This window comes from Diachasmimorpha longicaudata, chromosome 19 (assembly GCF_034640455.1).
Source record: "Diachasmimorpha longicaudata isolate KC_UGA_2023 chromosome 19, iyDiaLong2, whole genome shotgun sequence".
NCBI classification, from domain to species: Eukaryota; Metazoa; Arthropoda; class Insecta; order Hymenoptera; family Braconidae; genus Diachasmimorpha; species Diachasmimorpha longicaudata.
In genome coordinates this window covers 3204904-3226055 of record NC_087243.1, presented here as the reverse complement: position 1 = coordinate 3226055, position 21152 = coordinate 3204904, and the positions used below count along the sequence as shown (strand labels likewise).

Here is a 21152-nt window from a genome sequence, read left to right as displayed (position 1 = left end):
TTACAGAACATCCCCCACAGCCTTCAATCACACGCACTGAAGTTCAATACCCCCCAAATTACCCCGATAATCAGAGAGATCCACTTGAACCCCTGGCCTGAGCCCTTTCGAATTTTTTTATGTCATTTAGCCGGCGAAATTCCACGATAAATCGCAATTGCGGGAGTTGAACAACCCCACACGGGTTTTAGATCGATCTTTCCACCCCCTCATCTGGAAAAAAAAGGGAGAACTCGGCCGAGAGGCTCTAGGCCTAGTGACAGTGCGCGTTTTCGTGAAAAGGGCACAACTCAGAGGAATAAGAAAGAGAAAAAAATAGGAGAAGTGGGGTTTGAATTTTTTTTTTCCTCCCTACGGTGTGCTCGGGATGTGCTCTGTCGAGGGGGTGAACCGTCGGGAATACACAGTATCACGAGTGTAGAGGGGTAGATCAATACGTAGGGCGTAAAGGCGCTTGCACATTCTACCAGCGCCAGTTGCTATCGTGCCGCGAACACGCGTCGCACGTTTTTTTTTTTAATCATCACTGGTGTGTGTTGTGGCAACTCGGATTCATTGACTCGATCTCCGTGATTTGGATACAGGTACTTTGAGGTTATTACATCAATAGGGGTGATTCCAGGGGTTGTTTCAGGTCTCCAGAATTTTTTTTTCGAAATTTTGAAAGGGCTCTTTTGACTGGATGTTGTGGGCCGAGATTTCGATCGTGCGGACGTCCCTTTTCCATCCACATTCGATCCCTTTTGTTGTTAAATCACTTCGGGATTGCAAACCCTCGAATTTTAATATTTTTACCACGACAGTACACTTCTCTCTGATATTTTGTTGATTATCTGATAAACAAAACAATTAACTCTGAGGTTAGTGTACGTCGTGGCCCCACAGATTTGTTCGCTCGATCGTTTTGATTTAGATAAAGATTATTACATTGATAGGGGAGAATTGGGGGCAATTCGAGGGTATATTTTTTTTGGGGAGTTTTAAAGGGCTATTTTCGACGGATGTTGCCGGCCCAGATTTCGATCGCACCCCTCGTCCACCCACTTTCGATCTATTTTCATTTTCATAGACTTTCCAACGTTTTCTCCCCCAAAAATTAAAAATAACCCACTTGAAATTTAATCGCCAGGTTCATAATTAATTCTACAATGTTCTCGTAAACTTAATCAACTTATTTTATTCTGCGTTGAAAACCTACAATTCCATCGACTGACAATGAACGCAGACAACAAATTAATGCATAAGATCCCAACACTGACTTGATTTCAATGCGAAACTATAAAAAGACAGTGTGGGTTGGTCTAGATATTAGTATTCAATTTTAATCGTATGAGAACGTTATCACGAGTGAATAGTCGCTCTCAATCGACTTGACTTTATGAATAACAGATTTGTTTTTACTTTTTACTGCTGTGTCTTATTCACCAGGTGGACGACACATATTTTCATCTCGGAAATGTATTATCTGCTCTGTTCGTGCGATTGACTATTTCAAACACGCGAACTCACGTGATGCCCCTGTCTCCCCTAACGTTGATAGACACTCCTCGTATTGTAGGACAATTGTTTACACAACTGTTCGTAATCTCAATGTCGTGGTCTGTTGGTGCGGTGTCTTATCAAAGTCTTCGGCTCGTCTAATTTCATAGCTCCGCTCCTCTTAAACGACGTTAGTTTCATAAAAAAATTGTGACGTAATGTGCATGTCCCACACCTGTTCCCAGTGATTACAGACTGCGGCTCATCAACTCCTTTGTCACCGGTGATACTCCCAACGACAAAAAAAAAATAATCCTTCAATCCTTGACTTTTTTCTCGTTTAACGAAGTCCAATAATTTTTTCCACCGGCGAAGGGCTTCGGCGTTGGAGAAAATTGACATTTCTGGACGAAAAAAAAAATCTTGAAGGCAGATCTTTGTAGAAAATACATCACGAAATGTCATTCAGTCATTTCCAGAGTGGTTGGAACCCCCGGAGAATGAGAAAGCTCATGTGAATACAAGATTTTCCCTGGGGAAAATTTCGAGGTCAAGACATGAGAGGGATCTTGTTAGCTCTGGTCTGAGGAATTTTACGAGGTGACAGGGGGTGAGCACTTGCTTGGGGGAGCAACTTCAACGAGACTCGAGCAAAGAGTGAGTATTATTTTTCTGAGTTTGGGGTGAGGCTCGTGGCGTTGGGATAAATTAAGTAATTTATCATTGATTTTTGAAAACCCCCGCGGAGCCATCGTCACAAGTTGTTTAACCCATCAGGGTCGTGCCAGAGTCGGCTTACGATGTTTCCCTGGCTTCTTTGTACTCCTGTGTTGCTCCATATTTGGGATTTATGGTCTCAGGGGAGACATTTGACTCTAAAAATGCTGCGATTAATTAATTTTGAATTTATCTCCCATGAATTACATGATAAATCAACGAAGAAACTTCATTTTCTTATCATTCACGGCTAAATTAATTAATTTGGCCGCAATCAATGGTCTGCAGAAGTCTCAAATGTCACGACAGGTCGATTAACACTTACAAAGTCCTTGAGAAATTCTAGTAAAGTGTTTCCGCTAATTAGTTGGAAGAGTCTCACAGTACTTGACGATAAACCGCAATAATCCACTCGTACGTCTCTCATTGTCAAGAATATAATCTCCCACGAACGTTTTCAGCGTTAATATTAACAATTTATTTTTTAGTCTTGATAAAAGGTAGATAATAATGATATAAAAAATTCTAAAAATTTTATTATCCACTCGTTTCTATCCACCGAACCTCAGTAAACATTTTCCCATCGCATACGCCACGGGAATTCCTAATTAAACGAATAAAAAATTGCGTTAGCTAACGAGTCTCTTCTCAAATGCTCCATAAACATCGGTAATTTATTGTTAATACCTCAGAGTTGCCTCAATACCTGTTAATAATTCACGTGCTCTCATTTTTATACCGAGATATACGTATGCAAATTGATCTGTAATTGGTCGGAAAGTCTTCATAAAAAAAGTGAAGGTTTCGAGGCCTTCAGTCCGATGCGTCGATCTGACAAATATAAAAAATGTCTTATGATTTAAATATTTTCAAAAAGTAATCACGGGACTCGATGATTCAGCGTTTTTCCTGTCCTCATCAATCTTCGGTAATTATTTATTCTATTTTTCTACGCGTCGAGAAATATTCATTACAAATTACGAAACTCCTCACGTGATTTTCCTCGATGAATTTAAATCGACCAGAAAATTTACGATTTATTGTATCACTCCCCCTCCCCTTTTTAAAGTCTCAGACATAATTTTTTAATCCCGGAAGGGTATCGATACTCGTCAAATAACTCATATTTCCCCGGATTAGAAGTGATATGATATCTTCTCCGGCTGTCGCAACAGTCGAGATCAAGGTGAATAACCACTAAACATAATTTTTTTATCGTTAGTTGTATTTAACGAAGATAAAAAAAATGGAGATCCCTCTGATTTTCCCATATGGGCATTATTTATTTCCCCAAATTTATCGTTTAATTTTCTTCTTAACGGTTCGTTCGACATCTTATCATGTAATTAAAGGTAATCCGATCTGGTATCAACCAGCTAGTGCCGGTTTTATGCAGTTACCAACACATATACCTCAAGGTGGTGATCCAGCCGAGGTGGGAGACCATTGGAATGTCTGTCCTCAGCCCATGGAATGACAATCTCAGAGAAATTTTATCTCATCGAGTGTGAATCACTTTATTTTGATATTCATATTGTTCTTCCTTTTTACGTTCTCCTGTCGGCGGCATCACATGTGCGGTAATCAATCCGTAATTATATACACCTTGCGTCGAAGATTGCGCAAGTACTCAGAGGGACAGATTAATTATCACTCGAGAGCTTCGGAAATGTCCGAGACACGTTTGAAAAATGAGGAATTTGAGTGGGGATTTTTTAAAAATCCGGAAGTGATAACTGCCCGTGGAATGTTTGCCTCAGTGATTTGGAGATTGATATTGGGTTCGATAACTATCGATATTTTCCGATACCTCAAGCTCATCCAAGTTATTCACGATTTTTATTCACATTTTTTATATTTTTTCATCTCATTAAGCATTAATTTTAATTGATATTTGTTGATTGGCTGGCCAATGACTTCTTATTACCTCTCAACTAAATATCTCAATAAACAAAGGCCAATGAACACCATTCATACCACGAATACCAGTCAAAATCGTTCCAAACGGAACACATTAAAATTCAATTACCAAAAAAGTGAAATCAGAACGATAAAAAATTCTTTCGACTTAAAATTTAAAAAATCCCGAAATTTCGGTTTAATTACCGTCACCCAAACGTCGCTCTTCACTTCATTTACAACCTAGTTTCCATCCCACCTCAATACCATTTATTTTATTAATAAAAAAAAAGAAAAATTCTGCCGCGACATATTCAAACGATTTAATGACTCTAACTCATTTATCCCCATCTAATTACGATTCCAACAGTCGTGATTCATTCTGTCATTATTCTCCTCCTCCTCCAGCCCACCATACACATCTACACAAGTCACAAACGCGTGTCAAGTCTTATCAATAGCCAGTTCGAACACCCGACGTATCTTTATTTCTTCCCCATGTGCTCTAGGACGGACGAAAACGTTTGACTGACTTCGTAGTAAACAGTCGTTCACCGTTCGCCGTCGTGTGCACTGGCCCTTAAACCGTGGACGATATGTAAAAAATCCAAAATTTTATTTAACTCCAAAAACACGTGCCCTCCTCAATCATCAATCAATAAATTAATCAGTGGTCATGTGCCCCAATTAAATCATTACAAGACTTAATCGTTCGATATCGATGAATCAGTGATTGCGGGAGGTTCCATTTAAATCTAAAATTTGCCTGAGTAAATAAATAAATGAGTGACAACGATAGTAGTCCATGCAAGTAGGTTAATTTCTTTCATACCACACGATAAGATTGCGAGTAATTCATTAATAACAGCGGAACCCTCGATTTTATCAGCGAATTAATTGCTCAATTAATGTGCCATTACACTGATTAATGAGCCCTGATAAATTAGCAAAATACGATCGGCGTTAGTTCGATTGTTGTCGTCGACTCAGGGATTAAACAAATGATTTCTCCTGTTGTTGATATAAATTAAATTTCAGGTGTCAGTGAGACGTCAGGAAAATTTCCAAATTAATTTATTTAATTGTCACAAATGACCGGGAATATTTTATTTACCGCGTGTGGAGTTCAATGTTCCCCTGGTTATGCTCAATGGCAGAATGTGAATTTTGCATTATTCATTGCGTGTAAAGATTATTCTGAAGTGTTTTGTAACTAGTCACGTGAAAAATATTTCTCAATTTTTTTGAAATATCATGTGACGCGGAATTTACATTTAAACGAGTCGTTTCGCTCCTGTGGTTTTGGGGAGTGGGCGGAAGGTTTTTTTCAACGGAAAAATAATTAATTATTATTAAAATGGACGGTGGGGCAAAACAGACGAGTTTTCTGATGTTTAAATTGAATTTTTCCAAAAGATTTTTCAATTTTTGATATATCACCGGGAAAAAAATAGGTTCGCGGTCATTTTAATGCTGTCAAACACTTCCGGACCCCGATAACATGATAACATACATCGTAATGACATATTTTTATGTACAAAGGATGGTTTACTGTCAAGGAAATTCCCCAGATAATCGAAACTCACGTTAAATACGAGCTGAGAAATTGAGCCCTGTAATTACCTCATTACCGGATATTGTCGGGTTCAAAGTGAGAGTGATTGGGGGTACCACCACAAGACAGTCATAATTGGAATCAAGCTATGATTAATTCGGTGTACATGACAGCTTTAGAGCCATTTAATTTCCAGTCCGGAGACACAATAGAAAACGCGGGGGAAATTTATCAGGACAATTCCGTTATGTCTATTATATCCTGTTGATCCTTCAGTGCTCTACCCAGAACGATAAAGTCAATAATTTAAGGGAATTTTCCATCACTCCCTCTTTATTTCCCCCTCGCTAATTAGTATTCCGAGTAAATTCTACTGGTGCCGATCTAATATTACATTCTAAGTCGAGCCCAATGGTAAAACCACAATTACTCAATTCTCAATGATCCCTCGGGTCATGTGCCCCGATGTGGGTGAAGACGTGTTCCTGGGTAAATGCAACAGGTAGTGCAGCTGTCTGGCCTTGCATGGCGAATAAGATTGCACTCGGTGAGACTCGCGTGCACTGTAAATTCCTGTTTTATTCAAAAAGTGGAGAGATAATATTGCAAAAGTAAATAATGGTCTGGGAAAATGTCAGAGAAACTCAAAATTACGATGGAAAATTCCCCGATATTCCCCCAACAGTTGACGCTCCTCCTCTTCTTTTCCCTCACCTCCATTTTTTGTTCATTGATAACAACTAATTAGTGGAATAATTTGAGTTCTCGTGGAGTTCCGGGAGTGCAGAAAGTGGAAGTTACTGGAGGGAGTCATTAGAAATCTGACTCACGCTGTCAATTCGATCTCTTAACGAAATATTTCCGCATATGAGCGGTGACGTGATGATTAGGGGGTGTGGGAGGTCACATTGTCATCCACTTGAATTGAAAAATGATATTGTCACAAGGGCTTCTCCATTACGTTCATCAAATAATTACATTTCTTCATCACCATTCAATTGACATTCAGTTCTTCAAGTTCGAGTTGAGGTGGAATAAAAAAATTTGGTCACTGTGGATTCATCGAAGGAGAGCATGCAAAGGAACGGAAGTGAAGTGGAATAAAACGTGTCAAGACCCACAACTTCCTCAAGTTCTCAAGTGAAAAAAAACCTCTCGTAAATAAGTTGAAAGTTTCTCCTCCACTTTAACGGAAAGAAAATACACTTTCTCGAGGTATTGAAAAGGATATCTGTTGTCACAAGGGCCTCCCCCTTGTGTTCTTCAAGTAATGCCCCCGGTCGTCCCTTCCCGGGCCCTTAATGTCCATCGAAACGTCGCTGGAGGAGTGGAATAAAATGAAAACGTCTCGAATAATTTGAAACTTTCTCGTCCCCTTCGATCGAAGGGAATTCAAAGGGCTATCCCTTTCGTACAGAATCCCAGGGACTCATCAGACTCTAGCCATTCCAATTAATACTCTCTTGATGAACACACAATGTCACTGCCATCCCTCCAACCCCTTAATAGAAATTGATTTCAATCCCACGTCGACGGTACCTGATGATACAACTCAATCACAACTTCATCATCATTACACGGAGTTGTACATCGAAAAATGAACGATCGATGACGATTGAATTGCCGTTCGGCTGATTGTCAACAGCCACGTGATTATCAAACTGCTGTTTCAGTTTGAGTACAGAATTGAGAGAGATTCGCTGGCCCTTTCCGCTGACCTCTGACAATTAAACAATCGGGATCGGAGATTATGATGTCGACCCCACGTCATTCTCTCCCCCCAGTCGTAGGGTACAGTCATTATTACTGCGGTAATTATTCAATTGCTACCCGGCAGTCGTCAGGAACGTCATGTGATCTTGACCGCTGGCTCGTTACGAAATGATAACGACTCAATTAATTTCAGGGGATTAAATGTTTGTCTTGTTGCTTTTGACTTTGCAAAATGCTGATGACAGGAAAATTGTCGTCAGTTTTTTGTGACATTTGAAGCCCTATTTTTTCGCAATAAAATTCTATAGCCCACGCAATTCTCGGAGGGCCGAATCCATTTACCGAAAGGACATATAAATGTCTCACGAGAGCAATTATTATTGCAAAAAATTTTATTTCCTGCTGACGACTTCCGTTTTTATCCACAAATAAACGGAAATAATATTTGACGCCAGTAGAAATTGTTTAGTTTTGCAAATAAACAGTTCCCCAATTTTCCAGGTAATTTTCTGGAGAACAAATTGCATGTAAATGTCTCACGAGGACAATTACTTTATTTTTGGGAACAAATTTTCCCGGAAAAGTCGTAGCACAAGTTCTGCGAGAATTTGAGTTTAAAAAAATACTGGAAACGAAGAAAATTTATTAAAATTCACCAATTGTTATTACAAATCAATGAGAATTAAATTCCGATGATTGATAAGGTGATTTCTCGGTCAGAAAGTCATGATCCCGGGTCATGAGGAATTTTTATCGAGGTTGCAACCTCGTAATCGACCTTCACCACTCGGTATTTCAGCTGATAATCGCAGCGGAAGTGCAGTAGTTATCATGTTACGATTATTGCACTGACGATTATTCATCGTCGGCATCTTGTCTCGACTATAAGATCACTCCCAGCAGCTGCTGTTGCATCACAATCGGAAGAGCAATCGGTCGGTTCGGTTGACGATCCTGTGATCGATACTCCCGAGTAAGATAACGATTATAAATCATAAACCTGGATTCATTTATTTAATTTACGAATTTTCCGATGTCCTCAGGAATATTTTTTGTAAAACTGTAACAATTTTATATCTGTCTGTAATATTAATAATTTATGTAAACATTTTGAAACCTTTTTCCAGCTTTTTCAGCAATCAATCGGTCGCCATAAAAAACAAGCGGTTTTCCCCTCGATAATTTCACAAATAATCCATCTCCCACTACCCCACGAGTTTTAAACAATTATTACTAACAATATTGTAGATTTTACACATCCACAGCTCCCTCAAGGAACTCACGTGACTCCTCATCGACGGAATAGACCGGAGATTGTCGAGAATTATCTGACACGCGGGTAAATGGTATCAGGGGAATGGACTGTCGCCCACGCGCGAGAAAATTATCTGGTTCACATTGTTACTGGCTAAATTACTAAACGCGAATGAATTCCACTTTTCAGGCATTACTATCCCCTTCTTTGTTCAAGACCGTGGATGCAGCCCGGGGGTGGAGGTGGCGGTGGCCACGGAAAAGCCATCAATCCCGGGGATGATGAAGCGCCCAAGGACCCGGGTGCACGCATCACACATCAGTCCTTCTCGGAGAAGGATTACGAAGGTAATGGCCCTTTCATTCACTCCCATTCCCCACGGGGAGGGGAGGGGGGGTGTCTTTAGAACTCGTTCAATCAGGAGTTATTGAATTTCAAGGCTATTCATTTTTTATTCGCCAAAATTCCCAATAAACTGCTGTTTTTAATTGGAAAATTATATTTGATCTTCCGAATTTATGTCGCTTCTGCATTGGTTATAAAAAATATCCCCCCATACAGTGATCGAATATAAAGTATTGGAAGTTCACCCACCCCCGCGTACACGTGTCCACCCCCTGGTGATAAATGTCAAAGGTTATTTACCCGTCATCATCTGCGGAGTGACGTTTCTCTGTGACGTTTGGATTCGATCGATACGGGCAATTTTCCCGGGAATTGCATTCGATAACCCCCCTCCCCCCGCTGCCACCGTCCCCCAACTTGGCAGACATCCCCATTAAAATCGCTGTTTTTGTCTGATTTCTTTTCAACTCCGCGACAAAATGTCGGAATTGAAAAATCTCTTCATTTTTAGGACACAGGGCGCACACTGTCTATGTGGGTGTTCATCTCCCAGGTGAAAAACGACATCGTCGGCATCACAAACACCACCACCCACGTCAACCCGATAGCAAAGAGGAATCCGAGAATGAGCGACCCAGTAAGTGATATTTTCAGTGAATGTTTTCATTCTGAATGTGTTTCTCAGTTATGAGTATTCGTATCACGGTTTCTCCATCTTCCAAATTAATTTTTCCTCAACGGTATCATATCAGTCCCACCAGACTGATGATAACCTCCCTTGAGGAAGGGAATCGCGATCCTCGATGATAAAAATTGGTGGATTTTTTTCACTCGCGTGGAGATACTCTAGTGGTAAATAAATAAAAAAAAAATCCAGTGGCAATGGTTAAGGGCAATAGACGAGTTGCTTTTCTCGTTGACATTACAGGGCCATTGATGATGGCGAGAAGGGGTAGTCGACTAGCTAGCATCTGTGACCCCGATGGCGAGACTATATGTAAGCCCACAATCACCGATAAAATCTTGTATTCATCGGGGTTTTCACGGAATTTCCCTGAATGCGAGATATTGTCGAATAGCAAGAAAATTTTATCAGCTCTTTGCTTCTATACCCCTTTTACTCAGCCTCAGTTATTTTCATTTTTAATTTAATTAATTACCTGTAGAGACTTTTATGAAACATAATGCTATGGTTTCGCCTTTTACGTTGGACTTTCTCGTTCGTTATAATTATAAAAAACATTCCTTTATTTATTTAACAGATACAGAAGGGAAAAAGTTGCAGGAAAATTGCGATTAAGTCAATAATTATTTCGTGTTAATAAATTAAGGTACCAGAATTTTGCAGGCAATTTTCACTGAACTTTTCTCTTCGTGTACATATTTCAGGTAAATATTTATAGTGAGAACGCACTTGTTATGTATTTCTGGAGGGAAAAATATCTTCAAATTACCAAATTTGTTGCACTTCATGTGAATAATTGAACGACTGAAACGTTTGAGGATTTATTTTCCACTCCATTTTAAATATACAAAACACTTATATTAATTTCATCCCTCTCCCACCACTGCGAATGGTTATTGAGTTGTTTCGAATGATTTAGATCTTCAGGAGATTTGATCTTCCCTGGCTAATGCTTATCCACAAATATCATTCAACATTTGAGTTCTTCCCCTTTTATTTATCTTGAAGAGTCCCACAGCTTTGAAAATCCACGATAAAACTATAATTTCAGTCACTCCACCGGCACAAAGGGTGCAATTTATCCTGGGTGAAGAGGTTGGAGATGATGCCCACGAGTCTCATCCCCTTTTCTCGGAAATGGAGGAGCTCGTCAAGGATGGAGACGAGATGGAGTGGAAGGAAACAGCCCGGTATTAATTCTCGTTTTCCCCCAAAAATTTACAAAAATTTTTCCACTAAGGACTTAAAAAATTATTCATTCTATTCGGTTTAAACTCAATGAAAATATTTTTTCCCCATTTGTAACGGAATTATTCCCCAGTTGGATAAAGTTCGAGGAGGACGTTGAAGAGGGTGGAAACCGCTGGAGCAAACCGCACGTTGCAACGTTATCACTCCACTCGTTATTCGAGCTGAGAAGTCTTCTGCTCAATGGGACAGTTATGCTCGACATGGAGGCGAGCAGTCTCGAGCAAATTGCCGATCTAGTTCTCGATAACATGATCAGCAAGGGTGTTCTCCCAATCGATACTCGCGAGAAGGTACTCCATCTTGTTTCCCCAGTGAAAATCACTGGAAATTCAGTGTCAATATGATTCGGATATTGCAGGTGAGGGAGGCACTGCTGGTGCGACATCGGCATCAGCACGAGCGCCGGAAGGATACCAACATGTCGCGTTTGCCCATCATCAGGTCATTAGCGGACATCGGAAGAAATCACTCGTCTTCGAAGAGTGAGTAATAAATCATTTTTGATAATCAATGCAAAATTAATGAGATTAATTGATGAGACTTGGTCAGCTATCGGAGATACAATTTGTGTGGACGTTAGTATCGTTATCAGAACTATCAGAAACACTCGGTGGATCAATGGAAATTTCAGGGGGAGATGAGTTCACAGTGAAATCGGGGACAAGGTCTTGGAAGGTGAACACCACAGACCCCTATTTCCTCATTTTTTTTCAACCTTCAAACTCTCCAGACATCCTGACGCTTACCTATTGATTTTTTTTATTTATCGAATATGTTCCTTATCTATTATTCGTTTATTCACCTGTTATCACTTCGCCCCAGGTTTGTTTTATTTTATTTTTTCGTTTATACACGTATGAAAAATTTAAAGAGGTGATCTAGAATTAGTTAAACAGTTCTAAATTACCCTGAGTCATTTAAATACGTGTTTACTTTAAGTTTAATATTTTTTTGTTATCCCCAATTGTGGTGGATCATTCCAGAGCCTGATTAATGCATTGCGCAAAAAAAAAAATTTGCAGATTGTGACTTTACATGTGGTATGCGTGGCTTGTTGAGATCAGATTTACAGGCACGTCCCAGTGATGCATATTCACCAGCTGTGCCACGCAGTACAAGCTGTCCAAATCCAAATACAGCACTTATATCGAAAGACTCGAAAGACCTAAAAGGGCCGTATCTCCTTGTACCAGGTACAAACAAGGTCACATTATTGTTACCTGGTGATGGGTATGCGTTTGAAAATACCAACAGCTACAGTTACTAACTTCCAAGCCAGTCTCCCTGAATTTGTTATGCTAGTTTGATTGAATATTAACCCAATACATTTGATTTCCCTGAGTAACTTGGAGTGCAAGTTAGCTGTGCTCCAGAATATGGTTATAGAGTTTAGGGAGTCATCGGGGAGGAGGGAGGACTTCGAGGCCACAGAGAAGAGAAAAGTTTCTAGTTTTAAAAAATTACTAAAGTTGGGAAACATAAGATTATTTGGATTTTGTGGTCAATGTCTACTTAAACCAGAATTTTTTCTTTTCTCTGTTGAAAACCGAAGGGTAAAATAACCCACTGAGTAACGAATTCATTACGATTTCCCAATTATTCATAAACATTTTGAATTAAATAATTTTTTTCTTTTGGTGCTCAATCGTTAGCTGAATTCAACATACCTCATGTAGTAGGATTCACCGCGTGGATCGCAATGTGTCGTCTGAAAGGTCAGATGGTCACGTTTATTTCGATGGATTAAAATATTTATCTAAAATTGAATAACCATCTGTATCAATATATTAACAAAAATTGTGCTATCTCACCCTGTTACGTGTATTGTCTGGCACGTCAGAAATTTCCTATTTCTAATTTCACTCTGACCATCTCAATGTTAGACTAGAAACTGAACGCATATGGGTACGTCAGACTTCTGATTTAATTAAAGCACAATGAAACGATCTCAATGTACCTCGATGTGCCTAAACTGTTGAAAAATATTGGAACAACATTAATTTAAATTATTTAAAAAATTTTCCTGGTTCCGGTGAGTAAATTTCGATTGTCCAGAGCTGTCAATATTTTTTACAACAGTGTAGGTCGCACCTTGTTGAATCCATCGAAAAAAAAAAACAATATCATAATCAATAATTTCATGCCACTGTCCACACCCCTAGAAATATTCCTTGTACATAAAATATCCATCGTCTATTTCTGTTCTATCATTTCGTGCTTCATAGTGGAGGAATCAAACTCTGCACCGGCAATAGCAAGTCATGGTGGCACAGGAATAAGTGCCGGCAGCCGATTTCTTGCCATACCTGGTAAACCTGATGAATCGCTTTAATTATTTCACTATAAAAAAATATTTAATTCACGCCTGATAGTGCTCGCATTGCCATCGATTTTTCATCATTCACACGATCGATTCAAACGCTTTACTGTCGGTTGTAAAAATACGAGCGCTGTGAGGACATGAATTTTTCATAATATCATTCACCATGTGCCATATGCGACATCAATCTTCAGACGTCAGCACAATTTCTCGGGAGCTTCACGAATATTTCATACATTTTCACCCCAAATCCAATGTAAATATAATTTTATTCACCTTACGCTGTAAATAATAATATGTGGGATAATGTAACAGGTCAGTCACGAAGGGGAGAGTTATATTCATCCTTGACATTTCATCATGCAATGGATTAGAAGTCGCGTGCATGCAAACGATAAAACCCAACGATCCCTTGAGCACTAACTAACAATCGTATGAAATGTTGATTTTTTGCAATCCTTTATTTGCTTGTATAAACCCTAGACGTTGTTAAATAATTTAAACGAAAAAAATGCGGATGGAATTTTTCCACTGAATTTTCCGAAAATAATGAAAAATTCCCACTCGTTTTTTTTTTCGTGCGTGTTCAATTCACAAATCCAGTTCTTTCTCGACAACAATTCCATTGTTCCATGAAAAAGCCAGTCAACTCGCGAAGCTATCAATAAATAATGCGGAATGAATCCCCGAGAAAGAACTGCACTGCACGTTGCAACAAAATTGAACGTCGCGCTTATTCCAGTATTCTGCAAGCAATATCAATCTTCCAGGTCAAGAGCCAACGATAGATCGAAGTCCCAGCAGCATATCGATAAGCAGAAATCACAGTTCCGGAGGTTTAGACAACGGGGACGGTAATCACAAGGTAATTGACACAAAAAAAAATACCTGTGAGAGTCAGGAAATAATTTCCAGTGAAAACTCTGGGGATTTTCAGTTATAAATAATTAAATAAAAATCATTGAACCTGCGTTGGTTCTAGGTAAATACCCATTTTATGCGGAAGATCCCGGCAGGTGCCGAAGCAAGTAATATTCTAGTCGGGGAAGTTGATTTCCTGGAGAAAACACTACCGGCTTTTATCCGCCTCAGCCAGGCCAATATGATGGGAGATTTAACGGAAGTACCAGTGCCCACGAGATTCATTTTCATTCTTCTCGGGCCGATGGTAATAACAAACAACAATTCCCTTCATAAGGGCCCCGAAATGATCATTGTGAATCACAATGGCTGATGTGCCCCACAATAAATTTTTCGTTGTGGTGTCAATGCTCCCCCTGACGATATAAGTGTCTGATTGAGGGAGACACTCTTACTCATATGATTATACGGTCAACAGGGTGGGATTTCCGGTTTTCATGAGATCGGAAGGGCCATGGCGACCCTCATGTCCGACGAGGTCTTCCACGATGTCGCCTACAAAGCGAAGAATAGAAATCATTTATTGGCGGGGATCGACGAATTTTTGGATGCCGTCACTGTCCTGCCACCTGGGGAGTGGGACCCGACGATAAGAATAGAACCACCTGCAGCTATTCCCTCGCAGGTGACCATTCAATTGTTCAAACGCCCTTTTTCCTCATAAATTAAGCTTGCAAACAATTTTGAAAAACTCAGAGCTTTACTATGTCCACATTTACTCTGGAAATTCATAATTAAAACTGGTCCATTTTACTCTGGAGACCACCAATGTCTCCTCAACGCTGAAAACAATGTTTCCTCGACAACGAGGACAAGCGTTTATCTTCGGTACTTAAATCTCTTATTACAGGACACGAGAAAAAGACCGAAAGAAGAGAAACCTAAAGAGGAGGTGGACGAAGAGGCTGACGAACAAAAGCTCCGGGAGGAGTCGGGATTATCGAGAACGGGGAGATTATTCGGTGGGCTCATCAACGATATTAAGAGAAAAGCTCCGTTCTACTTTTCCGATTTCAAGGATGCAATGGCCCTTCAGTGCATCGCATCCTTTATTTTTCTGTACTTCGCTTGTCTCTCGCCCATAATCACCTTTGGAGGTCTCCTCAGTGAAGCTACCGGTAAGAACATGGCGGCCATGGAATCTCTAGTGTCTGGTTTCGTCTGTGGAGTGGGTTACGGTTTTTTCTCCGGTCAACCACTCACTATTCTTGGTTCAACGGGGCCTGTCCTCGTCTTCGAGACGATAGTCTTCGAATTTTGCAAGTGAGTGAAAGAAAATCCTCTCAAATTCACTCTCCCATTACCCGGAATAAATGCCCTGAGGGGTGGAAAATTACTCGCGATTTTTCTCGCAGAAAAACCGCCTGGAACTACATGTCCTTCCGGTTCTGGATCGGCTCCTGGATCGCTGGTATTCTCATAGTGCTCGTGGCCATCGATGCCAGCGCTTTCGTGTGCTACATAACGAGATTCACCGAAGAGAATTTTGCTACTTTAATAGCCTTCATCTTCATCTACAAAGCAGTGGAGAACGTCTTCGCTATTGGGAAGAAGTATCCCCTGGATACCCATGGACATGAACTCCTGGACATTAATTGCATGTGCAAACCGCCTAATAGTTCATTAACATTGCCGGGGAGCTACAGCAGTGTTAATTGGACTTCTCTGGACAAAGTTTCCTGTCAGGTAAAAGCTCTGTGAGACCTGCTATAGCTTCAGGATTAATTAACTACTTCTTGTTTCAGAATTTGAACGGTACCTTAACAGGGGAGGGATGCTTAACGCCTGATTACGTGCCCGATGTGTTCCTGATGTCAATTATACTTTTCATGGGGACATTTTTGCTGTCAGTCGAACTCAAGGACTTCAAAAATGCCCTTTTCTTCCCATCAAAGGTAAAAATGACGGAACATTTAATTTCATCGTCTTCAGTATGAATTTTATTGCAAAACCAAAACCCTCAGCGACGAACAAAAAAGAGAAAACAGAAGGAAATTATTTATATTCTCAGGTGAGACAAATCGTAAGTGACTTCGCAGTGATAATCGCGATATTTTCAATGTCAATACTCGATTACTACACGGGAATCGCAACTCCAAAGCTCGAAGTGCCGAGTGAATTCAAGCCAACCCTCGAGGGACGGGGTTGGATAATCTGGCCGTTCCAGGAAAATCCTTGGTGGAGTGCCATTGTCGCGTGCTTACCCGCACTACTGGGAACAATTTTAATTTTCATGGATCAACAGATAACTGCGGTTATCGTCAACCGAAAAGAAAATAAACTGAAGGTACGTCTCCTTCAAAATAAAAATAATTTAATTGACGATAGAATTGCTCGAATTATTGTCATTGTTGGTACAGAAAGGCTGTGGCTATCACCTCGATCTTTTCGTCCTGGCGATACTGATTGAAATCTGCTCAGTAATGGGATTACCCTGGTTCGTAGCAGCCACCGTCCTGTCAATAAATCACGTTAATTCGCTCAAACTCGAGTCCGAGTGTGCAGCACCTGGTGAAAAGCCCCAATTTCTGGGGGTCCGGGAACAGCGTGTCACCCACATATTGATATTCCTCATGATTGGTTGCTCTGTTTTACTCACACCGATGCTCAGCCACATTCCAATGCCAGTACTATTTGGGGTATTTCTGTACATGGGCGTTGCGTCACTCAAGGGCCTCCAATTCTTCGATAGAATACTCATCATGCTCATGCCTGTCAAATATCAACCTGACTACATGTTCCTACGTCAGGTAAATATCCAATGTCTCGAGGTGAAGAGGAAGAGAGAAGTCCCACTGTCTCCCTATCCTTGAAGAATCAGAAAAAAAATCCTCACACTTTGTCTTCTCCCTCCAGGTCCCCCTGAAGCGAGTTCACATGTTCACGTTAATTCAGATAACTTGTCTTGCCTGTCTCTGGACGATAAAATCGTTTAGCAGCACCTCAATCTTATTCCCGTTAATGGTAAGTGCAAGCACCACTTCCAAGGAGAATGATTTATCTAAATTTGTACGGATTTCCTAACAGTTGGTGGTAATGATTGGTATTCGTAAATCATTGGATCTACTTTTCACTCGTCGTGAGCTGAAGATTCTCGATGATGTTATGCCAGAGTCAACCAAGAAGCACGCCGATGATCTGCGTCAGTTGGAGAGCGGCGAGGTTAGCACCGTAACCCGAATACTAAGAGCAATCGTCTGTCGCAAATAACATCCGAGAAGTGATCCCGGGACTGCGTGTCCCGTGGTCACAATATCACTGTGCGACTATGATAAAAAGACTCTCTACGATACATCACCACCAAATACATGAGTCATATCGTAATCCGCCAGTAAAGATCCTAAACAGATTATTGTGCTTCCAATTAGAAGCGCGAGGAGAGAGTAGATGTTTTTAAAAATTTATTACGTTTATCTGTTTTTTTGTTACGTTTACAATGCCCAAATTAATTAGGATAATTGTCAGTCTGTTGTCGAGTGATTTCCCTGATCGTTGAACTCATCGCAATCGACAACAGGTTGAAGTAGATAAAAAAAATATATAATACATAACCATTGAGATACAAATCAGTGGTAAACGATGTGCCAAATGTCTCGTGTAAAGAAAATTTGTTAAACAATATTAAATTGAATTATTAGGCTCATGATCCAAACATTTTGTCGATAATCATGTCGACGGTGTTCGTAACACTTTATACACCCGTATATCACGACATTCTTTGCGTCCTCCCATTGAATCCCAGTTGTTAAATACATTATTATTTAAACCATTTGTTGAGTACAACTGTTCTTTATTTAAAAGCCACACACACACATTGCCCATCACCTAGGTGTCTCGTTGTAGCCCACACCAAACACTCCTTCCAATGAATAGTGTAAAAAAAAACAACAAATATGGCTTTTGACGTAATACACGCTATACCGCGTACATCATCCACGGGAGGATTGAAAGAGCTCAAGGTATGATTACCTTGAATTATCATTTTCTAACGTCATAGCATTAGGACACAGCGATAACCTGACAAAAGCCCCCATATCTCAGTTGCCCAAATACCGTTATTCGCTTAGTAGAGTAATTGTTTTTGAGTGAAATTAATTAGCAGCATTTGTGTACAGTACCTTCCCTGAGCTTCACAGCACACGATTAATGTGAAAGCAATCTAATTAAGTTGTCAGTTAATTACAATGATATGTCAGAATCCATCGATGAAATTAATGGCTTCAGGAGCAGCAGGAAACGTCGGATTACGGTGATACCAGTAACCTCCAGATATCATTGGCAAATGGTAATGTCATGAAGATACCTTTGACCAGCATCAATATCAGCGAGGAAGTCAATAAAAGTGGAATTTGGAAGCAAGTTAACGATGTCAATTCAACAGAGAAGAAACAACCGAAGATGATCAAGTACGACGATTGAATGAATATACATATTGTTACATAAATATCATCATGCATCATGACATCATCGCTACCAGCATCATTCTATCGCTTAGCGTATCATAGAGAATTTACCTGAACATTTAAATATCTGTACAATATCAATTTTGTTTTCGTTTTCTCGTCGGAAAGTCTGGGAAAGCAGAAGAAGCCATTCAAGAGAGAGGGAAGTCCTGTGGATGAGACAACACGATTGACCACAATGACCGAGGAGGATGAGGATGACTGCGGTATATCTATCAAGGTGACCAGCATCAATGACTCTGAATTGTAATCACAATTGAATTGTGATTGGTGCATTGATTTTTGTTGAAAAATCATAGAAATTTATTATTTGGAACAATACATTAAATTATGTATCACACACTTTGCAAACTGTCACCGAGAGCACCGGCATGACACTTCCTTCATGTTTAATGCGACCTTCAGTGAGTAACGTTAAGACCCTGAGTGAGAAAGCAATGATATTGCCAGTCATCATTGATGTCATAATCTGCATTTTATTAATGTTGATTTCACCGTAATTTTTTATGCTGAATTGTCGAGTGTTGCCAATGCATGGATTTAATGTTGCACAATCACCGAGTCAAGCACAACGGCCCGTCGACGTGATGCTTCGTTGAATCATCCAAATGAGCTAAGATCATCCCCAATTGGCTTAATCTTCCCTAGCTGAGCGACCACTCTCTTATAATTTATTTCATTAATGACATTGTATTGCAGGTCGATCTTATTCGCGCTAAGGAACCCGGATCTTTTAAACCAAACGGCACCACCTCCGCTGAAACATCAGTTTGAAGAGTCTTGAGACAGTTTGACAGGAACTCTGGAAGATAGTCTTCCTGCATTGACACTCATTGAATCAATTAATTAGATAATCAGGGAATGTCAGTGTAAATGTCGTCTGCGTCGTGTTTTGCTCACGAAAAACTGCACTCACAATTGCATCAGCTCATTAATTCTTTCTGACGCACATTGTATCTTCTGATCAGCAGATGGAACAACAGAATCCAAGTATTACATGCTAATTAATACGATTGTGATGATTAAATAACGTGAGTCGATTTAGTATTACTCGATTAAAAGAATTTTCTCGAAACTTGATTTTTTTCACAAAAAATGGAAAGGGGTTAGGGGTGCGTCGACACCCGGAGAATGATGATTTTTCCCATAAAACATGTAAATTACCAAAAAAACATGTTCTTGCTTCCTTTATATACAATAAAATTGCAATGAACTTTGTCTGCGCCGGGTGGCGCAGGCGGTAGAGACCCTCTGACCCTTTAAGAATTCACGCTCGGGGTTCGATTCCCCTCAACTCCAATTTTTTTTTTTCTGAAAAAATGGTTTAAAAATTTTTTTTTTTGCTTCTGGGCCTTGGGGGCACCCAGGGGAACCTCCAACGCCAGGAAATTCCCCCCCGGACGCGTAGATCACCCCCCAGGCGCTATAAAAGGTAGAAAAAAATAAAAAGACCGGGGTAAAACTTGTAATTTTTGTAAGAAAAAAATAAAAGGATTTTTTCTCACTCCGTACCATCCCTAGGGGTGCGTAGGCACCCAGGGGATGATGATTTTCCCCATAAAACATGTAAATTACCAAAAAAACATGTTCTTGCTTCCTTTATATACAATAAAATTGCAATGAACTTTGTCTGCGCCGGGTGGCGCAGGCGGTAGAGACCCTCTGACCCTTTAAGAATTCACGCTCGGGGTTCGATTCCCCTCAACCACAATTTTTTTTTTTCTGAAAAAATGGTTTAAAAATTTTTTTTTTTGCTTCTGGGCCTTGGGGGCACCCAGGGGAACCTCCAACGCCAGGAAATTCCCCCCCCGGACGCGTGGATCACCCCCCAGGCGCCGTAATAGGTACAAAAAAGAGAAAAACCGGCGTAAGACCTGTAATTTCACTAGGAAAAAAAAGAAAATATTCTTTCTCACTCCTTGACATCCCTAGGGAAACGTAGACACCCGGGGAATGACGATTTTTGCAATAAAACATGCAAATCACCAAAAAAATGCTCCTTCTTCCTTTATATATAATAAAATTGCAGCAAGATTAGCTTGCGCCGAGTGGCGCAGGCGGTAGAGTCCCGGCCTGTCAAATAATTGACTGGGGTTCGAAACTCCGTTTTTTAATTTTTTTTTTTAACGGTTTTTCAGTAACCACTTTCGCATTAAGAAAATTTCCATTGATCTAGTTTTTGATAGTCAATGAGTCTATGTTCTTCGACGTTTGGCATCTGATTCGTCCTGTGGACACATTTCGGGGAGACATGTGGTGAGTGTTGCTAGAGATAATTTTTTTAATAAATAAATTCATATGAAATGAGCCTACGTCGGTGCAACTCAGTCCGAGTGATATATTATTTTGCCACATCTCATGTCAGTGCCATTGCGTATGCAAACGGATGTATGTTGCAGTATATTATAAATAAAGAATTAATAATAAAATGAGTGATTACTATTTATTATTTCAGCACAAAGACCTGACCTTCCCGGCATTCACCAAAATGTCTTCTTTCCTTTGTGTTATCATACAACATTTTTTTTGTCAGGTAAGCAGAAGTTAAT

The 21152-nt window shown here is 40.0% G+C and overlaps 1 protein-coding gene across 14 annotated transcripts; it reads left to right on the top strand.

Moving 5' to 3' along the window:
• The first annotated feature begins 328 nt into the window (after positions 1-328).
• On the top strand, positions 329-21032 carry Ndae1 (Na[+]-driven anion exchanger 1). 14 transcript variants are annotated; one of them, XM_064137836.1, is made up of 23 exons: positions 2301-4906; positions 8808-8965; positions 9475-9600; positions 9892-9960; positions 10700-10838; positions 10970-11189; positions 11258-11381; positions 11922-12092; positions 12552-12614; positions 13125-13208; positions 13990-14084; positions 14202-14387; positions 14559-14765; positions 14991-15403; positions 15496-15826; positions 15886-16035; positions 16152-16427; positions 16501-16890; positions 16997-17104; positions 17168-17302; positions 18365-18546; positions 18712-18823; positions 19303-21032. In XM_064137836.1, exons 1-23 carry the CDS (start codon positions 4878-4880, stop codon positions 19375-19377), a joined length of 3843 nt encoding a protein of 1280 aa, XP_063993906.1. In that variant the 5' UTR covers positions 2301-4877; the 3' UTR covers positions 19378-21032. The 14 variants fall into 14 exon arrangements, 13 of the variants coding, with proteins under 13 accessions (XP_063993900.1, XP_063993898.1, XP_063993899.1 ...); XM_064137828.1 differs by lacking the exons at positions 2301-4906; positions 12552-12614; positions 13125-13208 and adding exons at positions 330-584; positions 1949-2136 and having other exon boundaries at positions 8835-8965; XM_064137829.1 differs by lacking the exons at positions 2301-4906; positions 12552-12614; positions 13125-13208 and adding exons at positions 674-1762; positions 1949-2136 and having other exon boundaries at positions 8835-8965.
• Positions 21033-21152: the final 120 nt, after the last annotated feature.

Coding starts and splice junctions, on each gene's coding strand:
- Ndae1 (XM_064137836.1), top strand. CDS start 4,878: ATGAGTGACAACGATAGTAGTCCATGCAA. Junction 4,907..8,807: donor AACGATAGTAGTCCATGCAA/GTAGGTTAATTT, acceptor TCCACTTTTCAG/GCATTACTATCCCCTTCTTT. Junction 15,827..15,885: donor TGGACAAAGTTTCCTGTCAG/GTAAAAGCTCTG, acceptor TTCTTGTTTCAG/AATTTGAACGGTACCTTAAC.